At 36.5% G+C, this 14772-nt stretch overlaps 1 protein-coding gene across 1 annotated transcript in view; it reads right to left on the bottom strand.

Annotated features, from left to right (window-relative positions):
• Window positions 1–10396, bottom strand: part of LOC108376060 (alpha-(1,3)-fucosyltransferase C-like) — a 12262-nt gene extending 1866 nt beyond the window's left edge. The window contains 3 exon segments of the mRNA XM_017632235.1: window positions 1896–2619; window positions 2622–3004; window positions 10044–10396. Of these exon segments, the coding sequence (XP_017487724.1) occupies window positions 1896–2619; window positions 2622–2778 (881 nt within the window). The 5' untranslated portion in view covers window positions 2779–3004; window positions 10044–10396.
• Between the last annotated feature and the right edge of the window lie 4376 nt (window positions 10397–14772).

Here is a 14772-nt window from a genome sequence, read left to right on the forward strand (position 1 = left end):
AACACAAGTTTTAGGTTGAAAACCAGTTTTAGCAACGAAAACATGTTTCTGATGTCAGTCAGAACATGGTATAAGTGACAAAAACAAGAAAAAACGTGAATCAGCTGTTTCTCGACTTGTGGGCACGAAATGTGGGTTTTTGCGTTTCCNTCCGGTCCGGATTGTTAGGGAAAGAACCTAGTGTTGATATTATCAGTGAACTGTAATTTTCAATTTTCTTTCCTCAACCTTTAAGACATTGTGATTTAAATAATATCAACAAAATTTCTGTGAAAAACCGAAACCGGAACGAAACCGAAACCAAAACCGAAATAAATTTTGAAGAACAAACCAAAACCGAAACACATGGCAAAACCGAAACCCAAACCGGAACGTTATTTTGAATCGGTTTCATTCCTTGCAATTTACTCCCAACCAACCGCCGCTTAAGAAGTTTCACTTAAAAAAAAAATCATAACATTTACCAGTTATTTTCGGTCCCTGGCTTTTTGCAGGAGAAACGCTTCGTGCTCGCAACGAAGCTCTTCAAACGACTGATGTCCATTCCCGAAAGCTGATCGGGAGTGCAAAAAAGTGTGACCCAAAGCAAAGTAAGATACGGCTCGCAAAGGCAGGGCACCAGAGCAGCAGGTGTTGAGATGATTCCACCTCATCATCCTCCATGCAGCTGGTGCAGTAAGGGTCATCGATGATGTTCAGCCTTACGGCATGGTTGCCTATCACGCAGTGACCCATAAGCATTCCCACCAATAGTGAGAGATGCAGTTTGCTTAGTCTCAAGAGCTCCCCAGACCGCCTCTGGTCTAACAGTAGCCGGAAGGATTTTGTCACCTTGCATTCCAAGGTATTCGCCCAGCGCTGGCTGAGCTGACTATAAGCCCATCTGTCTAGAAGCAGACCACACGAGGTCAGGAGAGCCCCCAGACTCCCTGTCTTGCAAGCCCATCAGCCATGCAGTTACCAGCGATTTTTCTGCTGGAAACCAAATAAGCTTAATAGCGGAGTAATCAGATGCGGTCGATAAGGAAGTCAAACACTCCTTCATCGTTCTTAAACGTACCCTCAGGGAGCCAAGAGCTTTGATAGCTGCTTGGCTGTCGGAATAAAATTCACCTCCTTAAAGGGTGTTACACTAGAGAGCAACCAATCCGAAGCCTCTTTTATAGCGTCCATCTCAGCTTGGAAGACGCCGCAGTTATCCGGTAGCCTAAATTTCAAGTTGATGGAAAGTTCTTTGCAGAACACCTACGCCCACCCACCCATTCAGCTTCGATCCATTTGTAAATAAGTTTACAGGACTCCGATTCCAGACACCGCACCCCCTCCCTGTCCCTTCTCGCTGGAATGTGGGTGGTAAAAAGGCCTTATTTGTTGCCTTACATTGGTCAAAGAGTGACTATTTTCTAGTTATATATATTGGCTGGGCAGTTTGGAAAAAAGTAAAGTCTTCAGGCTCACTTAGTCTAGACTTTACTTAACTTACGTAAAAAATCTTCGATGATTACTCAAGATGTCAACTTAGCCAGTAGCGAAAATATTTTATTTTTCTATTTTCCTTTTCAGCTGACTGCCACTTTGCCACCCATAAGCAGGTCAAGAAATTCCTGGACAAAAATATATTGGGTTGGCCAATATACTAGGTTACGTTACGTAATTAATTCTATTTTTTTTTTATATGCAATCAACAGCCATCGTCACAAATTTGTTGAAAATTATAAAAAAGGACGAACTGGCCATATATGTGTACTTAACATAATACTTAACATAAACAACATAAGCAAACAATTGTTGGTTTATGACGTCCTTCCAGCTATTATTTTCTCAAGTGCCCGAATTAAGAAAGAACGGGCGCGCATTTCTTTCGAAAACAACGCTTAAGTAAATATTTGACTCACCTATAATTTCCACATTTGCCATAAATGTCAACATCAATGTACTCCTGCAATGCTGCTGCCAGCTTCTCTCTCTTCGACAACGTCTCACAATGCGATACGAACCAAGCCGCCTTTCGCGTCTTGCCTTCCCACAGCTGCCACACGCCCGTTTCATTCCATTCCGCCGGTACTTGTCGCCAATTGGTATGAACTGCCGGCGCTACCACCTCTCCGGTTTCCATATCCTCCAGCGACTGATAAGACCATTGTATATCCGAATCGAGCCGATAACTCATTGTCAAATTATAGAAGCCACCCTCATCGGAGAGCACATGTTTTGTCTCGCCAGGCGGTTCCATCAAAGCAAACACATACTGCTGATGCGGCGATCGTCTTCTAGGCACCGAATGTAACAACGGAAAGGGTTCCGCTGTATGAAAAAGCACAGCATCGTACATTTCAATGGCGGGCAAGAAATCACGATTGCTCGTTAAATCACAACGATACACAGGGCAGCTCAAGTGATTGTGAAAATAATCGGGTCCCACAGTGTCCTCATCCAAACCCCAGTTTTTTTTCTCAAAGAAACTGTTCCACAAGAGTATGGTGCGCGGCCGTGAGGAGTGCCCTTGACCCGTTTGCTCGCTATCGATCTGATTTTGGTAAGCGCGCAAAATTTTGTACTGATTGAATTCCGGTGCAATGCTCACCAAATGGACGATGCCCAGAAAAGTGGCACATATCCAAGACTTATTAGAATGACTAGATATTTCTTGCGTCTCAATGCAGTCATTACGTTGTTCGTTGCTTGCGCGGTGGATTTAACTGAGGACGTTTGCTCGTTGGCGTGGCCATCGAGTAAAGGTGCGGCAACATCGGTGGAATCACGGTCGGAATATCGCATAGCGGTGCGAACAAAAGTTTGCGTTTACAAGTTTCAACCACCACTACATACCTTCTATACGGCGGCACTAGACGAAATTGCCTTTTTTCACCGAAATTTCTCTGACATCGATAGATAATAATAGTGCTTGTGTGTTATCTATTCCACTACCTGCCGCTTATCGCGCAACATTCAAGCCATCGTTGAGCAGCCGTGCGATTGATTAGATAAGCGAATGCTGGTGACGCTAGTAAATATACAAGAAACATTAAACAGATACTTAATTAACAAATACTCAATTATCGAATATTGAAGAGCAAGGGTGTTGTAATGTGTGTATACATACAGTACATTCGTAAGATAGATATCGAGCGCTAACCGCCGAAAAAAAGTAAGCGACATTTTATTCTAAATTTTATTTTTGATGTAGGAGAGCATCTAGAGTCTAGACGCTCAAGGAACATTTCTGCATCAAAAAAAATTTAAAAAAAAAATATTACTTACGTCGTTTTGGCGGTTAGGGCTCGATATGTAGAAATGTGTTAGCATGTACTAATGTACAAACGAACGTATTGGTAAATTCTTTTTATTTGTTAATGGCATTGTGTGTTTATTATTACCCAGCGGTTAATCGAATGGTGTAGCACTACATAGATTTTGGTCCGAAGCTAGTCCGTTACTGAGTGTATGATTGTCGATTTAATGCTTAATTTAAGTTAATGCATATACGCAGCCTGAGATTAAATCGATTCAATTCGGAATTGTTCTAGATGCAGAAAGGGAGAGAGCTTCGGCGGGGTCCCTTCAACTTATTCGGTTTGAGGGCTCACTCAAGTGAGCTACGTAGTTTCCCCAGTAGGCGCCGCAAGCCTACTGTCTGCCTGCCCTGGCGGTGGGTTGTGTGCGCTGGGATTGGGACCTGCCACGTAAAAAAGCCACATCTGCACAAGCCTCGCAAAGCAAAGTCCACACATGTTGACGACCCCCGCAAACAAAACAAGGACTACGATTTACGGGGATATGCTTCTGGCATTTTTTCTGTTTCTGTTTTTCTTCTACAGGTGAGTTCTATATAGCGTACAATTTTAAGAATTTTTAATATGTTCAATTTTCTCCATGTTTCACCAATAAAAACTATATTTTTATTTATATATATTTAAAATTTAATACTAAATATTGAATCCGACCGTATCCGATCTTTTGTTTAAGACGCGATTTTATAGCATATGTAGGTAATATTGAAAGTTTTCTGAAGAGAATTTTTTAAAACTAATTTTTTTCAACCAATTTCGTATAAACACATTTCTTTAATTAATTTATTGTGGAACGATTTTCCGTCATCCCTTGTCAAATTTGGTTTGGAGACAAACCAGTTTCGGCGTTGTGCCATCTTCAGTGTCATTTTTCGTTCTTTTAATTTCAGGCGCCATATTGGATGGGCCATTTGTTTTTCGTAATTTTGACTTCAGATTAGAATTTAGCGACCCCAGTAAATCTTAAATAATATAATGATAAGCCATTCTTATTATCTATTTTTTTTTAGCACAATTATTGTGTTTAAGGTTTTTAGTATAATTATTTTCTGTAAGCTACTTGAACAGACTTTATATTTTTTTCGAATTTTTTCTCTCGCCACCCTCTGGTACCAAAGGTTAACAACTACATTGTTTTAAGCTAAATTCATTTTTTCTTTTAGTTATTTACTAGAAATTGTCTAAACTTAACAAACAAGATTGTCTAAACTTAACAAACAAAATTGTCTAAACTTAACAAACAATATTGTCTAACTTAAGAAATGAAAGTGTACCTCAACCCAATAAACCCAATTTTCCATATATTCTAGTGTATGACGAATTTTAATGCCATTTGGATAGCAACAACACCAACACAATGAAGAAAACGACCATTATAGTAACCATAAACATTACAGCAAGCACAGTACCAGACAATTGATGGGATTTAGGACCGACAGTTTTGGGGCAATTAGATGTTATTCGTTAGAAGAACGTTGTAGTCATTATGATTAGAAGCGACGGCAAAAAAAATACCATCAGCTGTAAGCACCCTAGTAGTAGTAGGTGTGGAAAACTAGATACATATATGTATACATATGTAGTACATTGGTGCTTATTAAGGCAAAAGCAACAAGATAATCACAAACTCTAGTACCACTATAATTATAACAATGACGAAGTTTACTAAAGTTAAGTGCTCTGCAAGAGTAAATATTGAGCGACTAAAAAGTAAAAGGTATACAAGAAATGCCTAAAATAAAACGTGATTAATGTGTCAACAATTACTGGCAGCACAAAAACACTTGAATCGGTTAATTACCAAAGGGAGTAAGTCATAATTTTTCCGATAGGGCAAATTTGATGCAGTTTAACCAGAGCTCCTTTTAACGAACCGAACTGCATGAAGATTTTCATATCTAAAAAATACTTATTTACTCCCTCTCGATTGGACCAAGTTTGGTGGAAATCGGTAAAGCGGTTACCGATATACACTTATGTAGTGCCTACAACTACAACATTGGTCCGATGCGTCAACCTCTGGTCTTATGTCCTGCAAGCCAATAAAAGTCCTTTAAGGAAACTGAAGAGCGCAGGTGTGCGTTTTCTGTTATAGGAGGGCCAATAATCCTCACTGTTTCACAGGATGAACAGTTTTGCCATACATTGGCTAAATTAGTCGTGTGATCTCTTGTATAGCGTTAAAATGAAGCCGTTGATACACCTACCGGGTTTTTGTTCCTTGAAAGGACGTGGTCGGGCTTGATACATTAGCTGTCAAAGTCAACTGTCGAGGGTATAAGCAACTTGTTGTCTGAAATGAGCATACAAATATTTCGATCCTCTAACACTCAACTGTTGAGTTGATCAGATGTACACAATAACCCGTTACTGAGCTGTTGCGCCTTCTGAACGCGCCCATTCCAACAAAATTAATTTCAAAATGAAAACACATTTCTTTGCAAACAATTTAAAATCGCACCCATGGAGAAACACTGTAGAACTGTAGAATTTAGGACTGGTTCCGAACTATTGAAAAGGGAATGCAGCGGAGGGCAATTGACACTTCGTAGGACATCTCAATGTTAATGTTCCAGCATGCAAAAGAGAATTAACGCATGTCGGTGCAGTCCCGTATTCTTCGGACTAAAACTAGTAAAACTGTCAAAAAATGAAAATTCGCTCAGAGCAAGAGAGTAACAATGGAAAGTACGGGATCGCTCTCTAGTAAAAAATGGCAACTTCAACATAACCTCCAAATTTTGGTTGTAAATTTTTGCTTATTTTGTATGTAAACACACTCAGCTCACACATGTAAATAACCAAAAATACTTTCAAATTCATTAAAATCCACTTAAACAAGTAACTAAATACTTTTCAACATAAATTAGCAGAGTACACTTTTCTTTTGTTTACAATGTGGTTGCCAAACACATTACAGCTGATCGTTTGACACATTTTGCTGTTGATAGAAAGAGAGAGAAGCAACGTCTATGTCATGGTCATGCGGTGGTGAGTTTTTGGTAACACGCAGATCCCATAAGATAGATCGTGTCACCTGACACGTTCTCCGTTTTTACGTCCGTGGGTAACTGCGCTTTTACACATATGTTAAGTTTTGGACGAGCTTTTTCTCCGATTTGTGGTGCGCGTCTGAATGTTGTCACACAAATGGGAGGGACCTACAGTTTTACGCCGACCCTGAACGGCGACTGTATATTCATGAGAAGCTGTTTTTCATGGCAGAATACACTCGGAGATTCGTCATTGCCTGCCGAGGAGCGAGCGCTATTATTTAGAAAAAAACTTTTTTGTTTTGTTTATTTTTTTATTTCTTGATGTTGGTCGGAAACCGGGCTTGAACCCAGGCCCTGCGGAATGGCAGCGCGCACTGCTAACCAGAGCGGCCGCCGTTTCGGTTTTACTATGTGGTAGATCACTTCTTTAATAAAAAAAAGCTACGAATCATTTTTATTGTATAAGTACTTTAATGGCATGATTGAGATCTTTAGTATTGCCTTATATGTATTTGTGTTTGGTTAGAATTACACTTTATCGCACAATTAATTTACTCCTTTTATCTGCATATGTACCATGTATGTATGTATGTAAATTTTCATTAGCGCTGTTTGACTCTTGTCCCACGAGGCGATGTCTAACGATAAAAACTCGTTCGCTTTTTACATATATATATATATATATATATATCTACTTATGACATTAGGTTGCCTAACCAAAAAATACTAGTTGCGGGATTTTCGTCGGAATTATAAAAAAAGACTTCCACCAAATATTTCGGAATAATATTAAGATTCACGTGTTTTGGACCGATTTCAAAATCTTTTTAAAACTAATTTTATTTAAAAAAAAAAACTTCATTTTGGAGGCTTCTTTAAAACGATCAGTTCACGTAAATAAGTCTTTATATTTTTCTAAAATATTTTGGCTGAAATCTCAAAACATTATAATTCTGTTGGAAAAACAGTGCCGATTTTTTTTTTTGTATGGAGAGTGAAGCACCCTAATAAACGTTCATACATACAATGCTTATTGTTCGTATATCTACATAGTTAGTAAACAGTTAAAAAAAATACTGCTCATAACGTTAATTGCATTCGTTGACCATTAAGTCATGTCCTTGCTATTTCGCTTCTACAAGTATGATTACAGGCTTATATACACACTAAACCGAGTATGTTTGTAGACCGTTATTTGCTGATGGCTGATTTAATAAATAAAAGTGATTGTATCAAAAGCACTAACACGTAAACTATGGTAAACAAGAACAAAATTCACGCGAGTGCAGAGTTTTACCTTTAATTCAGGTCCTAAAATTAAGTATTTTTTCTACAACAACAAAGTATATGATCAAACATTTTCGTAGAAAAGTGAATGTTAACGAGACTTTGTAGATATTCAGGACATTGTTTTTGTGTTCACATGCAATATATGTATGTAAGTACATACATACTTCTTTTTGTAACATAACTATGTAGTCAAGTTCAAGAGAGTAACTTTTTCCTTGCCTATGAGGTCTGTTGGCAAAAAAGTGGTGTTTTTCCATAATTATGAAGTATATGGGGCATTTCAGCCCAATTCGGACACCATTTAGATTTTGCGTCTCCAATAATTTGTTGTGTTACAGTACCAATTGAGGGAGGCCTCCTCGATTGTTATAAATTTTTGATTTGACGCTGTCAGAGTTCTTGGCGTTGAGTTGAACAATTTTTGCTGGTTTTTTATTTAAAAAAATAGGTGCCATTTTGCTTCATCTTATTTTGCTTCTTAAGTTGCCTTTCTCCTTTGCGGGTTTCCGCCAGTTGTTCATCACAAGTATGGACATCTCGTTCTGCACTTGGTCCTTCCATTGTGTTCGTGGGCCCCCTTGTTTTCGTTGTCCACCCAAGTCCAACGAAGTCGAAGGATCTTTTCACCGGAGCGTCGTCTTTCATGCGTACAACATGTCAATGCCGGCCCAATCATTGTATTTTTATTGCCCTAACTACGTCCATGTCGTCAAAAAGTTCATACAGTTCGTCATTCCATCTTCTTTCGAAAGCACCCAAAGCCTTCTCGTCTTTGTTGGACATCGTCCATGTTTCTGCGCCATATAACAAGACGGTCATGATGAGGGCTCTGATTTTCAGTTGCCTACCGATCCCAAAGTAGCATCTGTTGGTAAGAGTTATTCTTCGCTTTATCTCAAGACTGACATTATTGGTGGTGTTTATGCTGAATCCTAGGAAAACAAAAAGTCCTTCACTACAGCTATGACTATGACTGCCAACAGTTTTTATTAGGGTTGCCACATATTTGAAAGGTCATATCTATGTGTATAAGTTTAAATAAATATTTATATATATATGTAATTAAATATTTATGTATGTTGAAAGAGACCATAAATTAAAAGTTTGTTTCATGACATATAAAATTATAATATATTGTAAAATTTTTATAGACAAGACTAAAAAGTCAAACAAAAATATGTACATATATAAGGAATTTGTAACTGTTTTTATAAATAGAGTAAAAATTTTAAAACAATTTGTCCCAGACTCGAATTCAATGATAAGTTTTGTTTTTCAATTTCTAACAATAGTCATTATAAACGATTTGTGAGATTTAAAACAAAAATAAACGTGGGTTCTGAGCTATTGTATGTATACAAAATTTCAAGTCTCTAGCAATTGAAAAGTTTGTACTGAAAGATGGTTCAAAATAAAGCGAGTTTATATAAGCGCTGTAAAAAGAAAAGCACAAAAATATCGCTTTACTTAACATATCGGTGTTCTAATGTCTATTTCATCGAGGTTTCACTGTACATATTTGCTTTATTAGGCAATTATAAATTGAATCAATTCTTATGAATGCCAATCGACATGCTTGAATACTCGTCGAGTTTAATTAATTATATTTCTTATTGCGCTCTTTTCAATTATTTGAAAATTCCCTCCTCGTACAATGCAACGATTGTTCTTGCTTAATTATAACTATGTGAATACATACATAATTGTGCCAATATTGTATGTATGTATGTACATTTTTATGTGTACATTAGACTATGCCACCTTACAAGCAGACAAAAAAAAAGTTCGTGGTTCATACTTGAGTCTAAAATAATTTTTCGCTAGACAATTTCGAAAAAAAAAACATTTTTTTCGTGAACCTAATGGTAGCCGTTTTACATTTCTCGACGACACCTAGATTCGGCAATAAATTTTTGTTTTAGTTCTGCTGGGTATACCAAAATATAGGTACTTAGCGAAGGGGTAATAACATTTGACGAGCTTTAATTTACTGACATTAGAGTGGTACGTTAAGAGGAACTGAGATCAGTTGGGTAAGTGAGTTGAGGTCAGTGAAAATCGATATATGTACATATAATACGTTAAAGATCGCACTGTTAATGTAGAAAATATGGCGAAACATGTAAAAGGCGACCCCTAGGTTCAGTCGAAAAATGTATTTTATTTTTTTTTTTAAGTTTGTAAATTACAATTTGCAGTATCTAGCCGTACGCTGTTTTTCTTAGATGAAACTTTTTTTTTATTTATTGAACTAAACTAAAAACAGCATATATGTATGTATGTAATCGCTTACACACGCGTTTGTTATCACTTTCAGCACTTGTTTTTTTTTTATTAGAAACACCAAAAAATTAGAGTATACGTTTGCGCGTGTGTATGTATGTAAATTCCTATGCATGGATTTATGTATGTAAATATGTATGTATAAATAAATTAAACAATTAAGACATCCACTATCACTGCTTACACATTCACACCACGCCTTTCTCCAGAACAATGAGCGCACAGTGTTCTTAATTAATGTTCAACTACTAATAATAAAAAAACCATAACAAATGTGAATGCCGGCAAACTTTAAACAAAACGATGAAAATTCGTACTACTGCCAATAACAAAACAACAATAGCAATCAATATGTACGATCGACCGCCACAGAACAAAATTTTTAACCAAAGAATTCCAACAGACAGTTCCAAACACCCACAGCAGCAAAACACAACTATTCTAAAAATGGCCAATGTAAATGCTGTGGACTATTCCAAGCGTCTAATGCGGCGGCGTAGATACATAAGTATGTACATATGTATTTACTTGTACATATATATGTTATGTGCCTCTTTATGTACGTACGTATATATGTATGTGATTTAATTTACATAGACCTACATAGCAGTGAGGAAAACTGCGAAACATGGCAGTGGTTTTGTTAATAAACAAAATGCGCTAATTTACTGGAAACGCATTTTTTGTTAACATTACGTCATCATTACAGTACATTTATAGTTCGAGAGTCATTATCATTATTCCAACATTGCTGCCAACAAAATTTATTAGAGCTTACACATTAATGATGAAAACACTAAACCAGCGGGGTCAGTTAATGATCATTAGTCACTGATTTTCATGAACATCACTCTTAATATAATACATACATACATATGTACATAGTGAATGAGTAAGAAATAATTTGTTTACAACACCAAACACAACCGATACCAGTATCTTACTAGAACAAAATATTTACTAAGCCGTTTATGAACTGTAGTATAGGTTTATTTAGAGCGCCCATCGAAAATGTTTTTTTTTTTGGAAATTTCAAGACCCTACCCCCTAATTTTATTCGTTTTTATGAGAAATATTATTGCCTTATTTATAGATTTTTGAAAGGTCATTTAGAGGTTGCGACCTGTCGATTTAAAATCAGAAAATACGATTTTGTGGGTTTATGAGTTTTTGAATGACTATTTTTGATTCGATTTCAAAGATCGAATATGATCTAAGAAGAGAATATATAGGCCTTTAAAATGGTATATAATAATATATTGTCGGACTTGGCTTGTTGGGATTTTTTATCGGGTAAAATTAAAAAAACCTATATTTATCTTAATTTGTTAAATTTTGACCATCTATAATTTTCACAATTTCAAAATATTTAGGTAGCACTATCTAAAACTAAATCTATTCTTAAATAAACTGACAGCTCATTTATGGCAATCGCATAAAATTCGTCGAAGATAGGAGACTTTTCTTAAATATGACCTTGGATTTATATGTGTATGTACCGGACCTTCAGATTTTTTGAGCAGTGTATTCAAAATTGATATATACAATCGCTCTTTAGCAAAATTTAGTTTTTTCCAAAAATTTTAGGAAAATGGGAGTGGCACCGCCCACTTATATTCTATCGTCGATGTTTGTGCAAAACCAAAAAAATAGGCAATAATATTTCTCATAAAAACGAATAAAATTCCAAAAAAAAGCATTTTCGATGGGCACTAAAGTTGTCCAATTTTTGTATGGGGAAACAATTTTCATCCTATAAAACGGAGCACCCACTTATTTTTTTCCTCTTAATATTTGTAATATCTACACCAACTTTCAGTTTTCTAGTGCCACCAATACAGGGTGCTCAATGACCTTGAAATGCGCTACTGGATCGCTGTGAAACGGGTAAAATATTGGTGATTTTTATAAAAAGGTACTGTTGCCATGACAACTTGAAGCTTAAGATATTTTTTTAGATAACTTAAAGTTGAAATGTTCTTAGGTTACTTGACCAATTGTTTGATTAATATATGTACGCAATACTTCTAGAGTAAAATATGAGCATCCTCTAAATTTATACTTAGAAACGTAAGGTTTGGTACCAACACCTCTTTCGGCAAGAGGAAAAATGTTGGAAGGTGCCCCAAACCGTATCTTGGAAAAAATTTTCTTGGACCACTTTAATGGACATCCTAGTAGTATATATGTACATATGTAAATATATATGAAAGAAACAAATGGTTAGCGTGTGTCAGTTTTATTTGAACACTGATTTCGAAAAACAATGTTAGGTGTAATTTTTTTTTGATCAGGTAAAAATATTAAACAAAACAAGTAATTTTTAAGCAAAAAACAAAACCGACTTCAATTGTCATAAAAATATTTAAGATTATCGTTAATTTCTTCATGATCCAATCATCTGATGAAAACTGTGCCTTGACAGATGGCAGTAATGCGGATTTACGAGCCATGAGGTCGTAGGTTCGAATCCCACGTCCAGTATAATATTCGTTTAATTTTTTTTTATTCATTCAATTATAACTTCTATATTTTGTTAAAGTTGTTTTTAATTAGTTGTTTTTGACTTTTTTTGTAAAATTAAACTCTAACAAACGAAAATAAAATAAAGTAAAATTAAATAGATATATCCATTATAAAAACATAGCAAGGTAGAACCGTTCTCTCAATTTGTCGGCCATGATTTTTTTTTTTTGAAGTTTGCCAACATTTTAAAATCATATAAAAGTGAAAATAAAAAATTGAAATTGTTCGAAATTGTTGTTGCTTGATTGAAAATGAAAATGTGTGTGTGAGTGTGTGAGTACATTTAAAAATTAAATTCTTTGGAAACGTCAAGAATTTTAAAAGTGACTCTCAGCGGTTCTACCTTACTATATTTTTATTATGGATATATCAAATAAAATTAAAAAATTAAAGTAACTATAAAAGCAAAATTTGTTTGGCAATCGCTCCAACCGAGAATCGAACCTGGGACCGCGGACGGAATAGTTGGCATCTTTGTTTGCGTTGCTCAGGGAGCGTAGAACACAAAGAGAGAACAAAATTACTTAGCGTGGACATTCGCCCTGTCGTCGGTAATGTACTCGCCGCATTAATTCAAATAAGTTCTTATTGGGCCTGAGCACACCAGCCTGCTCAGTCGGACTGAGCAGCCCACCACTCGAACGCACACTGGACTGGGCAGTCGGCCGAAAACAGGGCATGAATCACGTATGACGACAATCGTCTGGACGATATCGTGCTGAGATTGTCTTGTTTCATGGAAACCAAAAACTGTTCAATCGTTTGTGCGAAATCGTCCACACAATTCAAATTTTGCTTCACGTAGCAGTAATAGTAACACGTAACAGCAACGCAAATACATGAATCAGTGTTTTGATGACATCGTTTTGTCGGTATTGTTTGAACGACAATCGTTTCAAAGTTACGTGATTCATGCCGTGGTTTCAGTTTTGTATACATGAACTACGCATGATTGTGTTAGTGCATGTGGCACATGCAAACAAACCGAAATAGAAAACATGTTATCTATGTGTGCGTGTTAGTCCACCGTCAATCCGCGATTTTCGCGGACTGAAATGAGCGACGTAAACTCGACCTCTCTTCCCCCTCTTATCCGCACAAAACCGGTTTTAGGCGGACTGAGCAGTCCAGTGTGCGGAGGCCCATTCAATTTTAGTTGGATTCCTATCTGAATTAGTATGGTGACTGCATTACCGATGAAAAGGTATATGTCGATGCTAGTGTTCTACTTCCTCTGTATTCTACGCTTTCCGAGTTTTCGTCAGTGTTGTCATCGAATACTCGCTTGATCCGAGTTAAATTTGGGAATTAACTCTAGGACGTAATCCGGATCAACTGCAGTTAATTCCCAAGATAATTCCGAATTAACGAGTTGATCCGGACCAACACTGCCGTCTGTTTAAGCTTTAAGATAGGTCGCGTCAGCTGACACGATCTACGGTTTTACGTTGGTGGATGGTTGAGTTATAAGGACCGGTTGTTCAAGGCTTGGTTATCAGCAGTACATCATTATCGACGTTTTCGACATCATTCATATAACATGTGATCGATAAAGCAGTCGTTGTGTTTAACCGGAGCTTCTACCTCCGATTAGTGCTAATCAGACTTTTTTTTAATTTTCTTAAATATTACTCATACGCCACGTACTTACTTTCAATTTTAGCTTTCCGTAAATTTATGGTACATCCAATAGGAATCCACCATTTTGAATTTTTAATTTGATTTCAGATTCATAATCAACGACTTTAAAAACTCCCAATTGTAAAATTTTAAACGAATCCAATCGATTTTGATTTTTTAATCCCCCTTATTGGGTCCGCCATTTTGAATTTTTCCAATCTTATTTCTGATTCGTAATCAGCGACCCATATGTCCCCGAGTAACGAATTCTAAATCGAAATTCGGATGCTATATTGGTGATCAGCGACCCTAAAAACAATAGAATCCGTCTTGATCAAATAACTGACAACTATTTTAACAAACGGAATGACAAATTTATTTACGTATTTACGGACATGGCGTCCTCTAGGGTCGCAGCATTTACGTAATACTGAATTTTCAATTCTGCCACGGTTTATTTGATGCATTATGAATTCGCGAGCCTTTTGACATACTTTACGTTAATTTCTATCCCATAGAATTTTGGACACAGCTTTGGTCCGTTTAACATGGAACATTCCATAATAACAATAATAGATTGGCGCTTACACATACATATGTTAGTATTTGGCCGAGCTTCTCCTCCATATATATACATAAANACTATTTTAACAAACGGAATGACAAATTTATTTACGTATTTACGGACATGGCGTCTTCTAGGGTCGCAGCATTTACTTAATACTGAATTTTCAATTCTGCCACGGTTTATTTGATGCATTATGAAT

This window comes from Rhagoletis zephyria, unplaced genomic scaffold (genome assembly GCF_001687245.7).
Source record: "Rhagoletis zephyria isolate East Lansing unplaced genomic scaffold, Rhagoletis_zephyria_1.1 Rzeph_scaffold_09847, whole genome shotgun sequence".
Taxonomy (NCBI): domain Eukaryota; kingdom Metazoa; phylum Arthropoda; class Insecta; order Diptera; family Tephritidae; genus Rhagoletis; species Rhagoletis zephyria.